Source organism: Capricornis sumatraensis, chromosome 4 (genome assembly GCF_032405125.1).
Source record: "Capricornis sumatraensis isolate serow.1 chromosome 4, serow.2, whole genome shotgun sequence".
In the NCBI taxonomy this organism is placed as follows: domain Eukaryota; kingdom Metazoa; phylum Chordata; class Mammalia; order Artiodactyla; family Bovidae; genus Capricornis; species Capricornis sumatraensis.
Window position 1 is genome coordinate 101,349,020 of NC_091072.1, and position 24,292 is coordinate 101,373,311.

The 24,292-nt window shown below is 47.3% G+C and overlaps 3 protein-coding genes across 3 annotated transcripts; 2 read left to right on the plus strand and 1 right to left on the minus strand.

The window, feature by feature from the left end:
• Window positions 1-2,345: 2,345 nt before the first annotated feature.
• APOF (apolipoprotein F) lies at window positions 2,346-4,360 on the plus strand. Its single transcript, XM_068970843.1, has 2 exons — window positions 2,346-2,494; window positions 2,725-4,360. Exons 1-2 carry the CDS (start codon window positions 2,410-2,412, stop codon window positions 3,654-3,656), a joined length of 1,017 nt encoding a protein of 338 aa, XP_068826944.1. The 5' UTR covers window positions 2,346-2,409; the 3' UTR covers window positions 3,657-4,360.
• Window positions 4,361-4,783: 423 nt separating this feature from the next.
• Window positions 4,784-19,799, plus strand: STAT2 (signal transducer and activator of transcription 2). Its single transcript, XM_068969717.1, has 24 exons — window positions 4,784-4,894; window positions 7,192-7,335; window positions 7,485-7,638; window positions 7,988-8,083; window positions 8,259-8,348; window positions 8,440-8,515; window positions 8,945-9,030; window positions 9,194-9,342; window positions 12,210-12,368; window positions 12,474-12,566; window positions 12,783-12,842; window positions 13,232-13,252; window positions 13,471-13,564; window positions 13,942-13,989; window positions 14,070-14,153; window positions 14,300-14,398; window positions 14,499-14,634; window positions 14,754-14,806; window positions 14,932-15,026; window positions 15,644-15,780; window positions 15,953-16,135; window positions 16,375-16,432; window positions 17,242-17,558; window positions 17,842-19,799. Exons 2-24 carry the CDS (start codon window positions 7,205-7,207, stop codon window positions 17,982-17,984), a joined length of 2,562 nt encoding a protein of 853 aa, XP_068825818.1. The 5' UTR covers window positions 4,784-4,894; window positions 7,192-7,204; the 3' UTR covers window positions 17,985-19,799.
• IL23A (interleukin 23 subunit alpha) lies at window positions 18,960-20,518 on the minus strand. Its single transcript, XM_068969718.1, has 4 exons — window positions 20,354-20,518; window positions 20,029-20,130; window positions 19,244-19,390; window positions 18,960-19,128 (listed from the first exon to the last, which is right to left on the minus strand). The coding sequence occupies exons 1-4, from the start codon at window positions 20,516-20,518 to the stop codon at window positions 18,967-18,969; spliced, it is 576 nt and encodes a 191-aa protein (XP_068825819.1). The 3' UTR covers window positions 18,960-18,966.
• Between the last annotated feature and the right edge of the window lie 3,774 nt (window positions 20,519-24,292).

Below are 24,292 nucleotides of genomic sequence, written 5' to 3' on the forward strand. Positions count from 1 at the left end.
AACATTTTGGAGAGTCTTGCCAGAGATCATCAGTCTTTTTACCTTACCTCTTCTCCCTTTCAGAATCTACAGAGGAAATTTCCCTCATCTCATGTATAGGTCCAGGGTAAAACCTTAGGACAATAGGGATATGGGGCAGGACTAGCAGGGTCAAAAACAGAAAAGGCCCTATATTTGTCAGCATAGGACAAAGGTGAGAAGGACAAAGTCTGGGCTGGAAAGAGATGAATAAATATTTGCACATGCTACGTCCTTCACTGTTTTGGATGCTATCAGCACTCTGGTCCTTGAGATTTTGGCTAGGGTAAAGAGGAAAGTGGGATACAACCAAAAAATCAAAACAGTCATTCCAGCCATGAAGATATCAAAGCAAAGATGTTTGGACTTTCTTGTTCCTCTGGTTTGTTTCTTCCTCAAAACAGTGAGGACCTCCCATAGCCTTTATGGGTGTGAGGTATGTTCAGGGTAACTGAAGTTTTTAAGGGCTGAGGCACTTCCAAGCTCTGACCAGTCCTGAAGTCTCTTCATCCCAAGCCTTTCCCCACTTCCCACTCTGAGTCCTGCTTCTTTCCAGCAGGGCTGTTCTGCTGACCCACCATGATGCAGGCTGCGCTGTTCCTTTTCTTTGTCTTGCTGTCTCAGTGGCTTCCTTCCCCAAAAATGCCCAGGGAGGGGCCCCGACCTTCCAGCAGTCTATCTCAGAGATTGGGCATCCTCTGAACCTGCTCTCCAACCAGATCCCTCTCCCAGATCCTAAAACCTGCCAGCATCTCTTGCATGTGGCCCCCTCCTTAGCCCCTCTGCTTGAGCACCTATCCAACTTAGCTTTGGAGGTGGTTCTGGAAGAGGCTGGTTGCACAACCTGAGGCTCACATTCTGCAGCTTCAGCTTGTTAAGATGGGAAAAAAGGACCAAACCCCTTATCCATGAGAGCAAAAAGCACAATGAAGGAAAAGGCACTGGCAATGCTAAAGTAATTCTGAGGAATCTTGGGGGACCCCCAGGGAGGCCTGGTTAAATAAAAAAACTCAGCTACTTACCTTGAGAGGTTTATTAATGATGGTGAATACAACCCTCTGTGCTGGCTAGTCTGCCAGTTAACTTGGATGGTGATTGAATTCGCTGAGAAGCCATCTCCCATGTCGCTGGTAACACAATTCAGAGCTTTTGCTATCAACATTTTCTAGAACTGCCAGTATGAGTCTTGGGAACTAGTTGGAGAATTAGGTAAAAAGCTTAAAACATCCCCAAGTTAAGAGCCTCTCAATGTCTATGGATGACGACAACATAATTTATAAAATGTTCTACAGCTATTCTGAAGTGCTTTATGGAGAAACTGATTCAGGAACTTGTCTGGATTCTTTACGTCAGATATTCAATGCCACATTGTAGACAGGTCTGCTCTCCCAGGACTGTGTTCAAAGATGGGACAGAGACTTTCCTGATGGTTCAGTGGTTAAGAATCTGCCTTCCAATGCAGGGGAAGCAGGTTTGATCCCTGGTCTGGGCACTAAGATCCCACATGCCAAAGATTAACTAAGCCCGTACACCCTCATCTATGCACCACAACTAGAGAGAAGCCCATACAATATAACAAAGATCCTGCGTGCTGGAACAAACACCAAACACAGACAAGTAAATAATAAGATGGGACATAGTAAGTAGGCAGAAATGTTGGACACTACTTAGGATGCTGCTGCTGCTAAGTTGTTTCAGTCGTGTCTGACTCTGGGATTCTCCAGGCAAGAACACTGGAGTGGGTTGCCATTTCCCTCTCCAATGCATGAAAGTGAAAAGTGAAAGGGAAGTCGCTCAGTCGTGTCTGACCCTCAGCGACCCCATGGACTGCAGCCCACCAGGCTCCTCCATCCATGGGATTTTCCAGGCAAGAGTACTGGAGTGGGATGCCATTGCCTTCTCCCTACTTAGGATAGATATACTCTATTTTATCCCAGTGCTGGTGTTAACCTTGCCCTTCTCCACTTAGTAGCTCTCAGTCCTTATTTCACATTCCATTTTTCATTTTTTCTTTCAGTTAGCATATACTGTGCCTGTAATACATCTCAGCATGAGAAGTGTTTGAACTTTTTTCCTCATTCATCTACCTGTACTAAATCCCCAATGAGACACTGTAGCTTGCTAATTTAATTTTTAAACTGAAAAGAGAAATAAAAGGGAATCACAGACATCTAATCTCTTCTGATTCTGGATCTCCCAGCTTCTATCATGAGCTAAAGTGGGAACGTGGCAGGGACTGGTTGGAAATGCCAAATACCAAAGTTTTTAGATACTGAGGCCAAGTGTGCAACAGGCGCACAAAGTTTGAGAAGCCAGAACAGATGAACAAATATTTGCAGAGATTACATCTCTTACTGATACTAGGGGAAAGCCAGTGTATCTGCTCTCTTCATGGGGCAGAGGAGTCAGCAGAACAGGATTGAGAAGCTACCAAATCCATCAAGGCAGTCTCACTTCTTAATCACCGGACTGTGTGGTAATTTGGAATTCCTTGTAAATGGGTGGAAATCATGCTGAGGAAGATCTGAAGATGGAGAAGGTCAGGTGGGAACAATTGGGTTGAGTTTCCTGTTTTTCAGTCCTTTAGCTAAAAAAAGAACAGAAGTTTGGAGGTAACAGATGAGGTTCGCCCTGAGTCCTGGGCTCCTTTTGGATCACAGCCCTTAAGGAAACGGTTTGTATGTTTCTGGTTTCTCCCCGCTCCAGTGCGCTCTGTTACGAACCTGCGTGGTCTCAGACTCATCATGTTACCAGCTGAGCTACTTCTTTGCTGCTTCCTGCTGCACGCTGCAAAGGCCATTTCATCTGGAAACCAGACGGATGTCTTACTACATCTTCCTTCACCCTTGGAATCCTCGCTAACTTCCTCATACTCCTTGTCTTGCCAGACCCTTCTTCCCAAATCCCTCCCTGGCTTCACTCAGATGGCCCCTCTCCCCAGGTTTCTGGTAAGCCTGCCACTGATGATCGCCCTGGAGAAAGTTGGTTGTCAAGCTGATGTACAGGTCCTGCAGCTTCAGCTGTACCGCCATGGGGGTGTAAATGCTACACAGACCCTCATCAGACATCTTCAAGAGCTAGAGAAAAGCAGAAGCACAGGGAGGGGAGTGTCAGTAGATGCTCTGGCCTCTGCTCTGCAGCTGTGGGCTAGAGAGAACCCTGGCCCACAGAGAGCCCGACGATCACCCTCCATCACAAACTGTGAGCAGGAGCAGGAGCAGAGTGTGCACAGTATAGTCCAGATGTTGCCAGGAGTGGGAACTTTCTACAACCTGGGCACAGCAATGTATTATGCTGTTCAGAACTGCTCGGACATGGCCAAGGAACGAGGCCGAGATGGGGTCATAGATCTGGGTTATGATCTTCTGATGGCCATGGCTGGACCGTCAGGGGGACCCACAGGACTAATGATGGGTATTGCACTTAAACCTGCACTGAAGGCTGGGGTTCAGCGGTTGATCCAGTATTACTATGAGAGAGAGGCAAACACCCCTCCACCAGAGACCAGCAAGAAGGTCTTGCGGAGCACCTCAGATATGAGCGAAGTGAAAGAAACAACTATCATGGCCCCTTTCGTGTCAGAAGTAGTAAGTTCAAATCCATGCTGGGGTGGACCTTATTCAACAACTGTGGCTTAGATCCTAGGTATTGGAATATTGGGATATAAAAAAAGGTGGTAGGATGCAACCGTTAGAACTTCACCCTTTCACTGACAGAGGGGCTAGGTTCAACCCCTGGTCAGGGAACTAAGATCATGCAAGCCGTGCAGCACAGCCAAAATAAAAAAAGATGGTGACCTCTGAGTAAAGAGAATTCAATCCAGTCCACTTAATCCAGCAGAACTCTACTCTGCTTCCTTCCCTTCTATAAACTACCATTCATAACCAGATCAGGATTAAGTGTTCTGAGATTACAAACAGGCAAAGAAAGAGGGGAATGAGAAGAGCTAACCTTTTTCTGCTCACCTTTTGGCGGTGTGGCCAAAAATAAATAAGTAAATAATAAAAGAAGGTGGTAAACACGATGACTAGATCTCGTATTCTGATAAATTGTAATGTGTGTGTTCAAAACCCAAATCTCTGATTTCTTATCAAGGAGAAAAGCAGTACTGTAACGTGTAAGAGTTTTAAAATTTGTGGTTTGGAATCAGAGGATTTGGCTTTGAATTCAGGCTCCACTTGTTAGAGCTTCAGTGATCACTGACTAGCAACTTGTTTCTGCAAACTCAGTTTTTTTAAATTTCTAAAGTGAGGGTAATGATTTGCATCTCAATAGGTTTCGTGGAAATTAAAAACGATACGCTGTACTAATGCTTAGCACCGCACCAACAATAAAGAAGCTTTTGTCACTGTTATTGTTGTTGTTACTTAAGCCCTCCCCTTCCCGTCCCAAAGCGTCGCAATTCCGCTTCTTAGATCAACGCCTTCAACGTCTTGGCTAGTCTCGGTTCCGCCGAGTGGGTTCCGATTCTCGGAAATCAGCTGTTTCAGTCCTGAGCAATTCTGCTAATTGGACTCCTCCCTCCGCACGCACGGGGCGGGGCTTACTTGAGCTTGCCTACCATTTGCTGCTGCTGGAGGTGTGGTTTCGGCTCCTCTTGCCCCGCCCCTCGGGGGAAGGAGAAGTTGTGGTGGCGCCAATGAGCTCACTGTCTGGGGAAGCGTTTGGCTGAATGGCAGCCGGTGCCGAGGCGCCCCTGTGGAAGTGACGAGCTCTGAGATTCTGCCTCTTTCTCAAGCCTGCGGAAAGGGGGCGGGTCCGAGACGCCGGCCGAAGCCGAGGGCGTCTCTGGAGGCCCTGGTGCCGGAACGCTTTCTGGCGACCGGAAGCCTGGACCGGAGCTACTGCAGGGAACTGGGTCTGAGACCCTAACCAGGTACTGGCCTTGAGAGCGCGCGTGGGGGTGTAGGTGGAGGCGCGAGTTTTTTCCTCAGATGGAAGGTAGGCCTGGGCGGGTACACCCCGGAGGAGTCAGGCTCTGTTTCCAGGTAGAAATAGGAGCTGTCGCTTGCTGCCCTTCCTGTCCAACCTAGGGGTCCAATCGTAATGCCCCACTCCAGAAACACCCCTACTTCCAAGACCCGAAATCTGGCCTTGTTGCATTGGTTTAGCGTCTTGGCCAACACTTTTACTTTTTTGGTCTGTGTGTGTTTGTTTTATTGGAGGATAATTGCGTTACAGTATTGTGTTGGTTTCTGCCATATATCTGCATGAATCAGCCATAGGTATATATGTGTCCCCTCTTGAACCTCCCTCCCACCTCCCACCCCATCCCACTCCTGTAGGTTCAGTTCAGTTCAGTTCAGTCGCTCAGTCGTGTCCGACTCTTTGCGACCCCATGAACCGCAGCACGCCAGGCCTCCCTGTTCATCACCAACTCCCGGAGTCCACCCAAACCCATGTCCATTGAATCGGTGATGCCATCCAACCATCTCATCCTCTGTCGTCCCCTTCTCCTACCCTCAATCTTTCCCAGCATCAGGGTCTTTTCAAATGAGTCAGCTCTTTGCATCAGGTGGCCAAAATACTGGAGTTTCAGCTTCAACATCAGTCCTTCCAATGGACACCCAGGACTGATCTCCTTTAGGATGGACTGGTTGGATCTCCTTGCAGTCCAAGGGACTCTCAAGAGTCTTCTCTAACACCACAGTTCAAAAGCATCAATTCTTCAGCGCTCTGTTTTCTTTATAGTCCAACTCTCACATCCATACATGACCACTGGAAAAACCATAGCCTTGACTAGACGGACCTTAGTCGGCAAAGTAATGTCTCTGCTTTTGAATATGCTGTCTAGGTTGGTCATAACTTTTCTTCCAAAGAGTAAGCATCTTTTAATTTCATGGCTGCAATCACCATCTGCAGTGTTTTTGGAGCCCAGAAAAATAAAGTCAGCCACTGTTTCCACTGTTTCCCCATCTATTTGCCATGAAGTGATGGGACCAGATGCCATGATCTTAGTTTTTTGAATGTTGAGCTTTAAGCCAACTTTTTCACTCTCCTGTTTCATTTTCATCAAGAGGCTCTTTAGTTCTTCTTCACTTTCTGCCATAGGGTGGTGTGATCTGCATATCTGAGGTTATTGATATTTCTTCTGGTAATCTTGATTCCAGCTTGTGCTTCTTCCAGCCCAGCGTTTCTCATGATGTACTCTGCATATAAGTTAAATAAGCAGGGTGACGATATACAGCCTTGACGTACTCCTTCTCCTATTTGGAACCAGTCTGTTCCATGTCCAGTTCTAACTGTTGCTTCCTGACCTGCATATGGTCTGTGTTATTTCTGATCCTCAGCAAAAGAAAAAAAAAAATACAATTCAACTCAGAGAAGCTTATGGAGAACAAAATGTGCGCCTGAAAGAGTAATAGATAACTGGAGAAAGAAGAGTTTATAGCCCTTAACCTCCATGTTTGCAATCTATTTAAGAAGGCTAGGTTTTTGTTTTTATTTTTCATATTTAAAACTCACGGTTTACTTGCCACTTTGCTTTATTAATACCAGCTGATTAGTTCCTTAGGAACTGAGGTCTGGTCATTTGTTTTTTAAAAGCAATACAAATACATAGTTTAAAAAGTCAAGCTCTATTTAAAGGGTTAAAATGGTAGAGCCCCTGCCCAATTCATCTGCTAAAGAATGGAGCTCCTCCTTCCAACTGGGAGAGCAGTTTATCTCCACGGAGGTTTCAGCCTCTGGTAAAAGGTTTGGGGCCAGCAGGGATAATGATGAAATAAAAACTCAAGACTGACTTTTAAATGGTCCAGCATAAGTGTATACAAAACCAAACAAATGCATGTATAAGTTCATTGGGGGAGATAAATGAAATAAAGATTGTGGAAGTACCATTACTGGTTGTTGAAGATGGTTGACGGGTACACGGATGATCCTTGTACTACTCACTCAACTTTGTTGTATGTTTGAAAATTACCACTGAAACAAAAAGGCCTACAAGTTGGAGCTCTTATATAATACTCCGTAGAAAAATATGCACCAAACTGGTAATACTGGTTACTTCTGGAGAGGAGGAAAAGGAACCAAGATTGGAAGTGGGATCAATCTAGACTATAATTTTTTTCTTGCCGGTATGATTTAATTTTAAAATTTGTAATAATAAATAACCATGAGACTGTGGATGATTTAGTCCAGCAAAATTTCCAATTGGGAATCTACATCCTTCAGGCTCAGACCCCAAATGGCGCAGTGGGAGATGCTGCAGAACCTTGACAGTCCATTTCAGGATCAGCTGCATGAGCTCTACTCAAATAGCCTCCTGCCAATGGATGTTCGACAGCACTTGGCTGTCTGGATTGAAGATCAGAACTGGTGAGGCCTTCTGGGAATCGGGGGGATGAAGAGAGTGATTTCTTTCTCCTGAGTCCCCAGCATCCTGGAGACACCTGGAAGGGGTTGAAAGGCCTCAAAATAGTACCAGTCCTGCAGACAAACTCATCCTTGTTCTTCCTGGTCCCCAGGCAGGAAGCTGCACTGGGAAACGATGCTGCTATGGCTAATATGCTATTCTTCCACTTCTTGGACCAACTCAACTCTGAGTGTGGCCGATGCAGCCAAGACTCTGAGTATTTTTTGCTACAGCACAACTTGCGAAAATTCTATCGGGACATTCAGGTATTCAGAGGAGCGGGGGATAACAAAGTAGGAATGGGAGCTGAGTGAAGAGGAGGACTTTTCTGGATATGGAACGTGGAACAGGACCTGGGGGTTCAAAGGGACAGGAGAAGATTTGGGGGGGAAAGGACAGAGTCTGGATTTAGGGGATCCCTGGAAGAGAGAAGGGCACAGTCTAGATGATCCTATTAGAAAGAGGCTAGGGTTTGGGGAAACAGTGGTGAAAAGGCGTAGGGCTTGTGATCCTGAGGAGTGGGAGAATACCGAGGCCACCAGTGGGGAGGGTGTGAGGTGGTAATTCATTGATGGCAGTGGAGTTCTACCAATCTTTCCTCTTTTCCTACTGCAGGCCCTTCCCACTGGCTCTACCCAGTTGGCTGAGATGATCTTTAATCTCCTTCTGGAAGAAAAAAGAATTCTGACCTGGGCTCAGAGGGCTCAGCTGGTGAGAACAATTTGGTGGTGTGTTGAAAAGCTCCTGGAGTAGAGAGGGACCATGCAAAGGACTCAGGAAATTTGCCTCAGAACAAGATCTCTCCATATCCTGTGGTTTAATTTCAGGTCTGGATTTTAGGGGTGACATATCAGAGTTGAAATGTACTCATAGCCTTTTATTTCAGGAGCAACAAGAGCCAGCCCCTGAAGCACCTGGGGAGAGCCAGCAGCATGAACTTGATTCCCGGATCCTGAAGTTACAGGCTATGAAGGAGGTTGGTAGACGTGGCAAGAGCCAGGGCGGGCAGAACTCAACCTGCCTCCTCTCATGGAGGCAGCCTCACTGGGGTCTCATTTCTCCTGCAGAAGCTGGTGAAATCCATCAGCCAACTGAAAGACCAGCAGGATGTCTTCTGTTTCCGATATAATATCGAGAAATCAGGTAGAAAGCACTTTGAGGGGTGGGGTGCCTACTGGGAGGCCGAGGGTAGAGTAGGGCAGAAGGGAAAAGTCCCAGTAAGTGGTAATCACTTGTGGCTGCATCTTGCTGGTTATAGTCCTGCTGCCATGCAATGCTGAAAGTGCCAGGGTATGTCGTATAGGTTAGGATAGTGATATAAACCAAGGGATAGCTGGTGAACATTGGAGGAGGTGTTTGGGAAACTGCCTTGGCCGATTGGTGGGCTTCTGGTTCTAGCAAGATGATGCAGAATTTGCCTGAGGGCCCAGAGGTGCCTATGCTTTGCTTGGTTCCCCTCCTTCTCCCTTTCAAACTCCCCTCTCCTGACTCTAACTGAGGTCTGGGTCAGGAAGCAGAGAGGGAGGAGCCCTAGGTCTGAGCACTTGTCTCCCTCCCTCTCCTGCCATCCAGTGAGGACTCCTTCTCTGGACCCCCGTCAGACCAGACAGATGGACATTCTTCAGGAAACACTCAATGAACTGGACAGACAGAGAAAGGTGGGAGTCAGAGGACAGAAGGAGTGGGCAGCAGGGAGCTGGGGAAAATGAGGCATTGGGAGCCCTGGCTTCCTGGCCTTGGTTTCTTTGTCTCTTCATGCCTAGTTGGATGGTGGAAGGTAACAGTAAGAGGCTCTCAGTACTCACTTTATGTCTTCCATAGGAGGTGCTGGATGCCTCCAAAGCACTGCTAGGCCAGTTAACTACCTTAATTGAGCTATTGCTGCCCAAGTTGGAGGAATGGAAAGTCCAGCAGCAGAAAGCCTGCATTGGAGCGCCCCCTGTCGGAGGGTTGGAACAGCTGGAGAAGTGGTAAGAGGCACCTCCCCAACCTCATGCTCACCTATCCCTAGTCCTAACTACCACCTGTGCTTTGTAGATTATAATGCCCTGAATGAGCTTCCCCAGTGGCTCAGTGGTAAGGAATCCACCTGCAATGCAGGAAACGCACATTCAGTCCCTGGGTCGGGAAGATCCCCTGGAGGAAGAAATGGCAATCCACTCCATTTTCTTGCCTGAGAAATCCCATGGACAGAGGAGCCTGGCATGCTACAGCCTGTGGGGTCACAAAGAGTCAGACACGGTTGAGTGACTGAGTATACACACAATGGCCTGTATATGACAAGAGACACCGCCCTCCTTAGTCTCTACTCTCCAGAATGACCTCAGCTCCCTTGTCTGACTGCAGCTACACTTTGCTCTTCATTCTTACCACCCAGCAAGCCCAGAGCCCAGTCTTTGCTTTGGTGAAGGTAATGAATTGATCTACAGTCCAATTTTTCCTGCCTCTTTAATCACCAGAGAAATATCTTTTTACCTTTTTTTAGTGCAATGAATATAATGCCGCAAAAAAAGGAAAAGAAAATCACCTGTTACCTTAATATCCGGTTGTAGCTACTATAATATTATTAAACAAAAATTGAAACATACAGTTCAAACTACTTTGAGACCTGTGAGTTTGTTTTTTTAACTTAGCAGTATATAATATTTACTTGTGATATGTTTTTTTTGGCCATACCACATGGCATGTGGGATCCTAGTTCCCCAAGCAGGGATCAAACGCATGCCCCTTGCAGTGGAAGCCTGGAGTCTTAACCAGCAGGGAAGTCCCTACCCATGATACTTTTAATAGATGTGTCATAGTTCCCTTTATGGGAGTAATATAATTTAATTAATAAACTCCTATATTTGGATATTTGGGTTGCTTTTAATTTCTTGCTATTGTTTCCTAGTAAACTATCTTATATTATCTATTGTGATGTTTAAAAAAATGACTAATGTGTCCTTCAATACATTTGATTTGAAAGATACCTATTATTTAAATATTTTCTCATGAGAAAATTTATTATAACAATCTATTAAAAATATACCACAGGGAACTTCCCTGGCGGTCCAGTGGTAAGACTGTGCCCTTCCACTGCAGAGGGCATGGGTTCGATCACTGGTCAGGGAACTAAGGTCCTGCATGCTATGTGGTGCAGTGGAAAGTTAATAAATAAATACATAAAAATATACCACAGCTTTCAGGTAAATTGAAAACAGGTGTATAAGGTTTAGGGTACAGGATAAGTATTTAAATTACAGTTGCAGGATTGGCAGACTATGGCCTGTGAGTGATTTCTTGCTTTTTTTATTTTTGGCTGTGCTGTGCTGGCTTGTGGGATCTTAGTTCCGTGACCAAGGACAAACTCATTCCCTTTACAGTGGAAGTGCTAACCATTGGACTGCCAGGGAATTCTTGATTTCTCACTGTTTTAAACAGTGATGCAGTAAATAACCTCTTGTGTGTTTGCATGCATGCTGAGTCATGTCCAACTCTTTGTGACCCCATGGACGGTAGCCTGTTAGGCTCCTCTGTCCGTGGAATTTTCCAGGCAAGAATACTGGAGTGTGTTGCCTTTTCCTCCTCTGGAAATAACCTCATAGTTACATCTTTATTTACAACCCTAACTTATTTCTGTAAGTTATTGGAAGTGATATTCCCAGGTTAGAGAATACATCTTTTTTTGGTGGTGGTGCTGTTATTGTGTTGTTCTTTTGTTTCATTGTTTTATATACAAAGAGCTTTATTGCTTTTTCTGATTGTAAATATATGCCAATTGAAAAAATTTCAGACTACTGAAAAGAGGAAAAAAAAGTAAAAATTATCCCTCTGCATAATCTGATCATGCAGAGGTACCCACTGTTAATGCTTTTGAATACATTTTTTCAGATTTTCCCTATGCATATACACAAATATACATCTGTTTTAAACAGAAATCAGATTATATCATATATGTATACTATCTTATATTTTTTAATTTATTTTGGACATTTTCCATGTTAAAAATTTCCACCTATTTTATCATTATTTTTAATGGTTGCATAGTATTCCATGATGTAACTATAACATAATTTATACCTTGGGATCTCAAAGAGTTGAACATGACTTAGAGACTGAATTACCACCACATATATACCCAGTACCAATTGTTTCTAATTCTTCTATTACAGATAACAAAGCCATGAACTATGACCATCTGTCTGTACTTTTGTTTGATTATTTCCTTAGGGTGTATCTTAGAAATGGAATACTGTAAAGCATATGTACATTTTTGAGGCTTTTTAAAAAATAGTTCCAAACTGCTATCCCAGTCTGTTTGCTTTTATATAGTGGATGATTGTTTTCCTGTTACCACATTGTCTATTGTTATTATTTCTTATCATAAAAACAGTAAAATATAGAAGTTAAAAGTATGGATTGTACACCCAGACTGCCTGGGACCACATACAACTTCATTCTTTACTAGTTTTGTGACCTTGAGCAAGTCGCTTTACTCTTTCTGTGCCTCAGCTTTATCCTCCATAAAATAGGGATAAAATAGGACCTACCTCATAGGGTTGTTTTAAGAATTAAATGCATGAAGATGTGTAAAACACTTAAAAAAAAAGTAGAGATCAAGCATCATATGTTAGCTTTATTATGTTAATGAATTACTGCTTTTATATGTGAAAGTGGTTTTCATTTTCATTCCTTGCATTATGAATAGTGTTGAATAATCTTTCATACACTTCCTGGATTCTTTTTTGTCCCAATCAGTTTATGACTTTCCACATAGTTAAAGGGGAGCTTTTGGAGCCTGTTTGGGGGTTCCAGGAAACTCATGATTCTTTCTTCCTTGGATTATGTCATTACCCAGGTTCACAGATGGAGCGAAGCTGTTGTTTCACCTGCGGCAGCTGCTGAAGGAGCTGAAGGAGTTGAGTCACATGGTCTCCTATCAGGGGGACCCTCTGAACAAAGGGGTGGACCTGCGGGAGGCCCAGGTCACAGAGCTGCTGCAGCGCCTGCTTCACAGGTCTGGAGGCCAAGAAAGGATCCCTCAGGGAGGCCAGAGGGAAAGGACCAAAGGAGCCATTCTTACAGATACTGACCTCTATATATTCTCTCCACATCTGTCCAGAGCCTTTGTAGTAGAAAGTCAGCCCTGCATGCCCCAAACTCTTCATCGACCCCTCATCCTCAAGACAGGGAGCAAGTTCACCGTCCGAACAAGGTTGGCGTCTCAGAACTCATTCCTGCTTCCTTTTTCCAGCCCTGACACTGTGTGCTCTTTGGCTTTTCAGATCTTCTCACTTTGAGCTGTTTCTTCTCTCATTTCCCCTTGGTCCACTTACCTCTTCTCATCTCTTCCCTTATCTTTTTTAAACATCTGTTCTATCCAGGAGATTGAGGTTGACCACTTTCCCCCATCTACCTCCCTCTCCTCCAGGCTGCTAGTGAGACTCCAGGAAGGCAATGAATCACTGACTGCGGAAGTCTCCGTTGACAGGTAAATTGGGGCAGGTGAAGGGTGGGACCAAGAGGCGCCCAGGACATGGGATGATGGAGTGGAGGAGATAGCTACCGTTCACAACCAGGCCCTAGGGCTGTGTTCTTTCCCCTTCCATTACTACCTCATAGAAATAGTTCATCCCTTTTGAGTCCTTACTATGTGACGTGTAGCTTGTCAAGTACCCAGTTTAAAATTGTCACAGGAGCCCCAGGAGTTAGATATTATCAATGCACTATTCAAATGAAGAAATAACTTCAGAGAATTTATGTCTCTAGTGCAAGCCATATAACTGGTGAGCTATTTGAACTTAGGTCTGTCTGACCCCAAAGACTGAATCCCTTACTTCAACATTATTTTGCTTCCTAATGATTTTTTTTTCTTTTTAGGAATTCTCCCAAGTCACAAGGGTAGGTACCTAACAAGGATGCTGCCGACTGTGTGCACTGCATGAGCTACACAGTCACGTGTGACAGCCCTGATGGGGGCACAGACAAGGAGGAGGGTGATTTGTGTGGTGCACAGACAGAGAAAGGAGGGGGGAGGTCTGAAATGAAGTGGAACTTTTGTTGTTTTCCTACCGGACTCTGCTACTGACCTCCATATATCTTCTTTTTCCTCGGAACAGCTTCCGGAAGTTCAACATTTTGACCTCAAACCAGAAAACTTTGACCCCCGAGAAAGGCCAGACTCAGGGCTTAATTTGGGACTTCGGCTACCTGGTAAGGTGGTTAAGAAGGAATGCTTTTTTTTCAGTATTTATTTTTGTTTATTTGGCTGGACTGGATCTTAGTTGTGGTACATGGCATCTTTGCTGTGGCTGCGGGATCTCTAGTTGTGGTACGTGGGCTTAGTTGCCCTGTGGCATGTGGGATCTTAGTTCCCAGACCAAGTATTGAACCCATGTCGATTGGAAGGCGGATTTTCAACCACTGTACCGTCAGGGAAGTCCCAGAGGGATGCTGTTTTAAGCTTGTAGTGCAATGGAACAGACTGGGGGAAGTTCCCAGGCCCTGGGAAGTCCTGAGGGCAAAGCCGGGGTTCCAGGGTCCCTGCGGTCTCTTCTCTGGCATTCTTTCTCCCTCCCTTCCATTCACAGACTCTGGTGGAGCAGCGTTCCGGGGGTTCAGGAAAAGGCAACAGTAAGGTGAGGCCTGGACAGAGGGTTAGGGGGCAGGAGGAACTTGCCAGAGGGCACTCTGATCACTGAGTCTTCTGTTGTCCCAGGGGCCGCTGTCCGTTACAGAGGAATTGCACATCATTAGCTTCACAGTCAAATACACCTTCCAGGGTCTGAAGCAGGAGCTGACAGTGAGTGAAAATGAAGTGCATTTGTGGGGAGACATAAGGAGGGGTTAAGCAGAAACCATTCAGGGTAGGCTGGGATCAGGCCCTTACCAAACGTCTGCAGTTGGAAACCTCACATCCCTTGCTGGTGATTTCTGTCTCCTCCTCAGACGGACACCCTCCCTGTGGTGATTATTTCTAACATGAACCAACTCTCAATTGCCTGGGCCTCTGTTCTCTGGTTCAATCTGCTCAGCTCAAACCCCCAGGTAGGAGGTGGGGCCCACAGTTGAAGGGAGACGGGGAGGGGCGTGGAGCTTGATGTGAGGGCACTGCTCTGAGCCACCCTGTCCCCTCCCACCTCTGCAGGATCAGCAGTTCTTCTCCAACCCCCCGAAGGCCCCATGGAACTTGCTGGGCCCTGCTCTCAGCTGGCAATTCTCCTCCTATGTTAATCGAGGCCTCGACTCAGACCAGCTAGGCATGCTGAGGGACAAGCTGTTTGGTACCAATACTTCTTTTCTGTCAGCCTTTCCCTAGCCTCTCTGCCCCAGCCCTCCGTCCTTTCTGTCCCAGGACCTTTGGCCTTGCCTCCTTCCGTCATCTTGAACTGTCCTCCCACAGGGCAGAACTCCAAGACTGAAGGTGCGTCGTTGTCCTGGGTTGACTTCATTAAGGTAATTCCCTACATCCCTTGCAGCTGGCCCCTGGGTCCGTCCAGTTACTAGCCCTTCCCCCACCCCCCGCTCTCCACTCTCGGGGCAGCTCTGCACCTCTTTCTGCCTTGCCATTCCTCCTTCAGCGAGAGAGTCCCCCTGGCAAGCTACCGTTTTGGACATGGCTCGACAAGATTCTGGACCTGGTACATGACCACCTGAAGGATCTCTGGAAGGATGGGTAAGGCCTTGGTCAGTCTCCCTCTTTCCACTCCCTCAGGCCCAGCTGCTTTTCTGGGCTTGAGAGTGGACTCTGTGCGCCCTCATGTGGCAAATAGAGGGAGAGTACAAAACCCGCTGCAGGGTCACACCCCCTCCCGATGGCAGTGGTAGTCTCCTAGCCTGTATTTGTCAAGCATCCACTGTGTTCCAGAGCCTACTGGGTGCTCTTGATGAATTCTCTCATGTAATCCTTTCAGCCCTGCTGCGTGGTGGGTGTTGCCACCCTCAAGTGAGGAAGTGAGGGCTCAGGGAGATTAAGGGAGTTATACCAGGGGGACAGTCGGGATTTGAACCCAGGGCGGTCTGACCCCACCCCTGTGCACTTTCCACCACACTGCCTGCCCATTTGGGCAGCACTTTGCCTTTTACAAGGTGCTTTTCGCCTGTGTGATCTCACTGAAGCTTCACACCTCTTCCAGCCCTGGGAGGTGGATACTGTTGGTCAAATGAAATGACTTGGCCAACACAAAACAGTCTGTAACAGGTTGGCAGAACTGGGGCCCAGCCCTGGCACTCTGTCCCTCTACAAGGGGAGTAGGAAGCAGCAGGACCTCACAGCTGCTCTCCACGCTGCAGACGTATCATGGGCTTTGTGAGCCGGAACCAGGTGCGCCGGCTGCTGAAGAAGACTGTCTCTGGCACCTTCCTGCTGCGCTTCAGTGAAACGTTGGAGGGGGGCATTACCTGCTCCTGGGTGGAACACCAAGATGATGGTCAGCAGCTCTGCCGTTCCCTCAGCCTCTCCTTTCCTCCCCTCTACTGCCCTTGGCTTCCCCGGCTCTGTCGCAAATCCCTTGGCAGATTTGGGGTTGGGCAGCCAGGGTGGGAAGCCCTCGGGCCCAGCCCCTCCTCTCAAGCCTGCCTGTTCCTACATCTGCTCTCTAGACGAGGTGCTCATCAACTCTGTGCAGCCCTTCACCAAGGAGGTGCTGCAGTCACTCCCACTGACCAAGATCATCAGCCAGTACCAGATGCTCACGGAGGAGAACATACCTGAGAACCCACTGCGCTTCCTCTACCCACGAATCCCCCGGGATGAGGCTTTTGGTTGCTACTCCCAGGAGAAAAGTGAGAACCATTGATACATTTCACTGGTAGAGTGCAGGGGTCCACAGGCATCCATAAATGCAGCTCTTCCATTCCAAGATGGGAAAACCGACATCCGAGAGGGGGAGGGATGTGTCTGTGGGACGCTGCTAGTCAGTCAGTAGGGAGGCATGGCAGTCAGGACCACCTGCGCCAGAGGACCCTGGGGCGGTGTGTCCAATTCACTGACCTCCCCTGCCTCCTGTGTCTGTCCCCCGTAGTTAATCCTGAGGAGCGGAAGAAATACCTGAAACATAAGCTCATTTTTGTCTCTAACAGGTGAGATATGAACTCTTTGCCCACCTTCCTTAACCCTTTTTGGCTAATATAGTGACCCAGACCTGCCCAGTTCTGGTCTCCTCAGCCTTCTCTCCTCCAACCCAGGCTCCCCAGCCCTCTGGGGGTTTTTCTCCTACCCTTTTAGCCTCTATTTTCCTGCTGCCATCCCTAGGTTGTCTCCATGGGGGTTCCCTGACAATCATCATCATCACTAATGTTATTGGACATCTACTTAATGCAAAGCATAGTACTAGATTCTTTTAGAACATGGTTTTTTCTTTTTCTTTTTTTCCATTTAATCCTTATGAGAACCCAGCCAAGCCAGAAATGGTAATAGCCACAGTTAATGAAAATTCATTATGTGCCAGGCACTGGGCTAAAAGCTTTGTGTTCGTTTTCTTATTTATTGACTTCATAACAGTCCTGTGAGGCAGAAAATACTGTTATTACTGTTTTCAGTTGAGGAACCTGAGGTTTAATGTGGTGAAGTGTCATGCCTCAGGTACATGGCTAATCAGTAATCCAGGTCTCTCAAATTCCAGAGCCCTGATTTTAACCATCCTCCTGCCTCTCAAGTATTCTGAAGTATGGTTGTTTAGGCTCAGAGAGGTTGGGTCATTTTGCCTAAGGTCCCCCAACTAGTAAATGATAAGATTTAAACTCTAGTAAGCCTAATTCCAGAGCCTATGGTCTTAAGCCCTCTGCTCTGTTGCCTTTTTAGACTAGAAAGATAGCCTCTGCTTTCTCTGCCATTCCCCACTTCACCTAAACAACTGAGCCCTGCTCTTTTGTCTGTATTGGGTATCCAGACAGGTGGATGAGCTGCAGCAACTGCCGGAGCTCAAGTTGGAGCCAGAGCTGGAGTCATTAGGGTTCACATCAGGGCCTGAGCATGGGCCAGGCCTGGACTTAGAGCCACTGCTGGAGGCAGGATTGGATCTGAGCATGGAGCCCACGCTGGAGTGCACGCTGGAGCGCACACTAGGCGAGGTGTCACAGGGAGTCCTAGAACCACACCCAGGACCACAACTGCAGCTGGAGCCTATTCCAGAGCTCGATGTACAGGCCATGCCAGAACCAGATTTGCCCTATGATCTGAGACACTTGAACACTGAGGACATGGAAAGTAAGTGATGATGTGCAACCAGGGAAGAGAGGACACACTGCCTTTCCCAACTCCCCTCCCTCACTCACTACAGAAAAAGCCTATGTTCTAAGCTCCTCATTGGAAAAAGGCTGATTTCCCTGCAATTCATTTCATTAGGAAATACACATGCCTCCCCCACCCCACCTAATGCCCCCCTCAGGCCCTATCTAGGCCTCTGCTGCCATCCTCTCTCATTTTCCCTGCTGGTTTGGGAACTCCTATTCTGAGATCAGGGCCTGACTTCTTTCTCTGGATGATCCAGTCTTTAGGAACAGCATGAGGATTGAAGAAATCATGCCAAACGGTGATCCACTGTTGCCTTGCCAGAACACCATGGATGAAGCTGACGTCTTCAGCTCCAGCCACTTCTATGCAGATGGGCCCTTGAGCCCTTCTGACTACTAGGAGCTACATTTCCTCAGATCTTTCTGTGCATCTGCCCTCCTACCCCTCACATCACGACACTGCTCTCCAAGGATGGACATGAGGCATGTGCCCCTTCTAAACTGGGTTAACCCTGGGGGAATGTGAGGGAGAAGCATAATATGGGTGAGGGAGAGGCAGCAATGAATCAGAAGAGATGTTACCCATGGCTCCGACTAGGAGCCTGGAGGCTGCCTGCTGTGCTGGGAGGTACAGGCATTCAAGGGCAGGCCAGGACAGTTAGGAGGTTCCTGTATGGCTCAGGGCAGTGGCTTCTTTCCAGTATGGAAGGCTTTCAACATTTTAGTGACTGATAAGACTAACCTGGTGCTCATTTCATCTTTCTGAAATGCCCTTTCTGCTCATAACAGCTCTGACTGTTGGCCAAGAAAGCAGGGAAGGAAGCCCTGGGTCAAGGAGCAAGAGAGGGCCACGCATAGGAGCGATACTTCCCAATTGCAGTCCCTTGTAACCTCATTCAGCTTGCTCAGCCTTAGCAGAGATTATGGCCAAAAAGATCCCAGTTACTCTATATACCAAGGGGTCACAAGGTAAGACCCCTTTCCACCATAGCCCTGCAGAGCAGAAGGATGCATTTTATAGTGCTTTGACCCTATTTTTCCATTCTGTTTCTTTTTACTGACAAGCCTAGACTTAGAGATCCACATAAATAAGTCTTTATTGAAAAAGGTACATAATTCAGTATAAATATAATAAATAATCCTCATCCCCAAGCTCCTGCCACTATAAATAATCCCAAAATTTCCCTTCCCATGTAATAAATATTCAGCCTCTCCTGGGTCAACATCATAAGTCAGTCAGCTTTGGTAATTTTTCAACAGAATAAGTCTCATTAAAATTAATGGACCGATGAACTCATTGGCTCACAGGTGTCTAGGTTGATAGATTGATCTTAACATTACTGAGCCATGGAGGTCTGGGTGTCATCCTTAAGCTGCTGGCTTTAGGGGCTCAGAGTTGCTGCTCCGTGGGCAAAGACCCGGGCAGCTACAGCCACAAAGGCCTGGAGGCTTCGAAGGATCTTGAGACGGAGAAGGAGGCGCTGCCATGGCTGGCTGGGAATAGGGCTTGGAGTCTGCTCAGCTTCCCAGTGGTGACCCTTGGGCTGAAAGGACACAGGACACAATCAGAGAGGACTCTAAATCATTCACCCCACCCCCATCCCCAGGCACTGTCTCTGACACCTGCAAGCCCCTCTCCTCCAGGTCCCTAGTTCATACCTGCAAGAGTTCCCTGAGGCCCAGTATGGAGGCGTGAAGCTGGTCCACAGGGCCATCTGGGAATAGAGAAGGCTCCCCTGTGAAAATATCTGAGCCCAGAAGCTTCTCGTAAAAAACCAGGCCTCGATGAATCCTTTGCAAGCAGGACTGGGGAGAAAAGAAAGTCGTGAAAGAAGACAGATACGGGGACTTCCCAGGCGGTCCGGTGGTTAAGATGCCACGCTTCCACTGCAGGGGCCATGGGTTTGATCCCTGGGTGGGCACAGCACAGCTCAGCCAAAATAAAAATAAAAGAAAACAGATCCCTTGTAATTACTCCACCAAAGACTCACCTGATATTTGCCATTCTTAAGACATGGCTGTGATCTGAATGTTTGCGTCCCTGTGAAACTCATATGTTGAAATCCTAACCCTCAGTGTGGTGGTGGTAGGAAGTGGGACTTTTGGGAAGTTACTAGGTCATGAGGATGCAGCCCTCATGAATGGAATTATTGGTCTTATAAAAGAGACCCACAGAACTCCTTACTCCTTCCCACAATGTGAGGAGACAAGAAGTCTGATCTGGAAGAGGGCCCTCATTTAACTGCACTGGCACCTTGACCTCAGACTTCCAGCCTCCGGAGCTGTGAGAAATAAATGTCTGTTGTTTATAAACTGCTGAGTCTATGGTTTATTATTACAGCAGGCTGAATAGACAAGGACAGATACAACTTTTACTAATTCACCATGGTATCCAGCTCTGTCTCCAGTCCCCTCTTCCTTGGGGCCCAGCCTCATCTTCATACCTGACTGTTGTCCCTGAGTCCTTGTGGATCACAGCCATCCTCACACTGGATACGGGGGACATCATCTGTAGTCTCATCACCTCCTTCTTCTCTTGGTAGATCCTGAAATGGAGGAGGGGTGGGAAGAGTAAAGAAATAAGTACTCTCAAATCCTACCTGGACCTTTCGGCCCTTACTCTCCCTGGATCCCTTCTTCAGGGGTTCTCTCAGCCACTGTTCTCTCTTACCCCTGATGGCTTTCAACCCTCCAGCTTCCACCCCAGGCCACAGTATCTTCCACTGTAGCCTTGGAGAGCTCAGATAGGCTCTAGGGGCTGGCACTCACCACATGTCCCATTGGTAGGTGTGCACTCCAGGCTAGCATGCAGAGTTGCTGTGAGAGCTGTTGGCCCCGAGCCCAAGCAGGGGTGCTGTCCTCTGACACAGCCCGGCCCTGAGCTGTCCAGGGCAGCAGTAGCAGCAGCAGCAGCACAACTCTGTTCCCCAGCATCTCGTTGCCTGCCTCTCCAATCTGGCTGGCTCCGTGCCTTGCAGTCCCTGTGGAACCTCTGTCCACTTCCCCTTGCTCTGAATCTGATTCTCTCTGTTCTGTGCGTCTGGTCCTCTTGTTCACCGTGGTTCTGAGCTGCTTCCTGTAGACTTTCTCCCCTTGTCTCAGTCTCTTTTTAAGGTCCCTGCATTGTGAGACCCGCCCTTTATACTAGCAGGTGACTCACAGCAGGTGGGATTCCCCTCCTGCATCATCCCCCTCCGTGGGGAGCCCAGGTAAGTAGCCTCAGTTCCAGGGGAAATGAGTCGTGTGGTGGCTGTGGCTGGAGGCCTGGGATGAGACTTCTGTGTAATGCTCTCCAGGAATCAAAGTGGCCGAAGACAGGGGGAGGGGTGGAAACAGCAAGTATTTAAATGAATCTAGTCTCAAGTTCCTTCCTGTTTAACCTTTCCCTCATCTTTTTGTGTCTCTAAGCTATATTAGCCCTCCCTTCAAACCTAATTTCCTCACCTCCTGCCTGAATAAAAACCAAAACAGAAGCATTCATTTATCTCCCAATCGGATGGCAAGATCAGTTTGGAATGAAGCTGGTTCCCACCTGATGCCCTCAATCCAAGAATAAGGGGGCTTCTTTTTCTCTGTTGGGAGGTGTTATTTTCACTAGGAGAGAATGGACATGAGACATTTTGTGAACTGGGAAGCCACATCTGTTCAGTATAAGGTATTACTGCTCCTCACTTCAGGCCTCACTCTGGAGGCTAGGGGGGCTGTTGGGAGAAAAGAACTGTTGCTAAGAACCATCTGATTCCTCAACCTTAGTGGCCCAAGTTTCTTGGGCTCTGTGGGATTCAGGTGATTTGGGGGTAGGGGACATCAGTGTGTAAGTGACGTCTAGAAATCCAACTGGAGATATTCCAGCACCGAGCCCTTCACCGTGGCTAGAAAGTCCAGGGTTCTGGGTAGTTGAAGGTGCACTGTGTCAGTGACCCTGGCTGGTCCTTCAGCCTGTTGCATCCATGGGTAAAATCCGCTGATACTGATTTCATCACCATCCCTGATGCAACATTCAATGAAACAGCTGAGACTGTGAGGTTGGGTGTGGGAGTGGAGGGTGGCCCAAATCTGGGACTGTCCCCACCCCAGTGGAGGGTCCCAGGACAATCTGGACGTCAGAATGAGGCCATGGATGACCACACAGATGGCTCCCAAAGCCTTTCCAAGAGGTTGACCCTTTTTCTCTGAGAAACTTACCCTCGACAGAGGTCTCCGTTCCCTTAGGACTACTCAAAACTGCCCAATGAAATTTTTGATTCAAATGTGACTCTGTGGTAAATCCACCCTTGGGATAAAACATTTCTAGCCTCAGAGAAGTTATCTCAGTTTGAGTGAGAAATGGTTTGCCTTCTGAGAAAGATAGATATGCATGAAATAAGGAAATTGGGGGTAGGGTAGGGGAGCTCACCTCACTTTTGTATGTCTTCCATGCTTTTCCCACCTCTAGTCCCCATTCTGGGAGCTGTTTAGGATAGGAGATGGAAGGTGAAAAGGAGGAAGAGGAGGAAGTGGAACCCTGGGGGATAGGATGAGAGGGACAAGGGTGAGTTGGAAGCACGGGGCTTTGTTTCACTTCCTGGTGCTTTAGGAGTTGGGTAGGAAGCAAGATTGGTGGGGTGACTGTGGGACTGTTGTGTGACAGGAACTATTTCCAGGACTATATCTGACCTGGAGCTGCAAGGAGACCTTGACGTCAGCAAGACCTCAACCGTTATGCAAATTATATTGACAAGACACTCCCAAGCAGGCCTTTCCAGTTGGATGCCTGGACACCAAATCCAGTTGAAGTTTCCCCAGGTGGTTAGTAATGATGGCTTCTATCCAACTCTCACTTTACACCAAATACTTGGTTTAAGCACTTTTCATGTACTAACCCATTTAATTTTCACAACAGCACAATAAGATGGGTACAAATGAGGAAACTGAGGTGCAAAGATAAGTAATTTACCTAAGATCACTATTAAGTGGCCAGAATTACCACATAGACTTCAGATACTGCATTCTTATTCTATTATATTGGACACTGTGAGGGGACACTACGCATCTTAATAAAGTAGCTCTTTTAGCCTGATGTTGCTGGTATCTCAGGCCTTGTAATTCTCACTGTTAAGTCTTAAAAAATTTTTTTTGGGCTACACTGGGTCTTAGTTCTGGCAAGGATCTTTGATCCTTGAGGCATGCAAACTCTTAAGTTGCAGCATGAGGGATCTTGGGATTCCCTGACCAGGGAACAAACCCAGGCCCCTGCATTGGGAGCACAGAGTCTTGGCCACTGGATCACCAGGGAAATCCCTGTTAAGTCTTTCTTAATTTGAGACCTAAATATGGAAATTTCTCAAAGTGTAGGAACTGTCCCTATTACTCAGCACGTATATTCTTTACGAGATTTTAAATCTAGGGACCTCTGAAGTCAGGTCAGTTTGAGAAACCCTCTTGAGTTAAATGTGTTTTTCTCTTGGTCTATGACCTCTAAGCCTAGAATCCTGACTCAGAGAATCCTGAATCAGAGGGGTTCTAGACTTAGAGGTCTAGACCGAGAGAGAAACATGTTTAACTCAGAGGGTCTCTCAAACTGATCTGATTTCAGAGGTCCCTAGATGGTGACTTCCCTTGTAGCTCAGTCGGTAAACAATCTGCCTGCAACGCAGGAGACTGGGTTCGATTGCTTGGCTGGGAAGATCCCCTGGAGAAGGAAATGGCAACCCACTCCAGTATTCTTGCCTGGAGAATTCCATGGACAGTGAAACCTGGAAGGCTATAGTCAATGAGGTGGCAAGAGTCGGACAGGACTTAGCGACTAAACCACCACCACCACATTGAGATGCTTTAAAACTGTATTCTCTATGAGGAATCCCATCAACGTGGCCCTTTATGTGGCCTTTAGAAACTGGACTAAAATACCCTACAGACATCTAACATTCTGGATCTATTCCAAAGCAGCTCAAGCTCAGACTTATACCCCAAGAATCCCTGAGTAAGTGTTGACACTAAATCTGTTAAGGGGAAGGCAAATGTCTCAATTTGCAGTGTCCTGCCCCCTGAGGAATAATGTCCAGCTCCACGAACTAGGGGAATTTTATAGCTGAACGGTCCTGTTCCCTGGAAATATTACCGGCGACTCTGGGGAGGGAATAATCACAGATGGGAGTTTCAGATGGTTGCCTTTAGAATCGCAGAAGATGCAGCTACTTGAGCCGTGTTAGGAGGCTGCCTCCCGCTTCCTTTTTTCTCTCCCATGCCTGAAAATGATAGGAAATGCCGGCAAGTTTCAGGAGTAACAGGGTCGGAGGTGGCGAAGTGCTCACAAGAGTGCCACGGGGAGAGGGGGTGGACTGGGCCACACTGGGAATATCCAGCAATCGATTCCCAGTGCTTTGCTTTGGGCCCCTCTTACTCCAGTCTGGAGCTATACAGAGCTTGAAAGTTCGGGCTCCAAGCCTGGGGCTTTCTAATTTCTTTTAAAGAAGGCTTAAATAAGAGAAAGGTTACTCTAACACCACCGAACAGGGACAAGGTTCTGACTCCGTTTGTCCCTATCCGCGCCCCGTAGGTCTTGTTTTGCTCAGCTCGCGCATCACACGTCTTCTCGCGGGTCCGGCTGTACCTGGCTGCTCTCGATTGGCTGAGGTAAGCCTTTCGCCCTTCCTAATTGGAAGCTGCGACTGGGAGTGCACGCCCTTTCCGTCGTAGAGTTTGGTTGAACCTGAGGCGCGGGGGAGA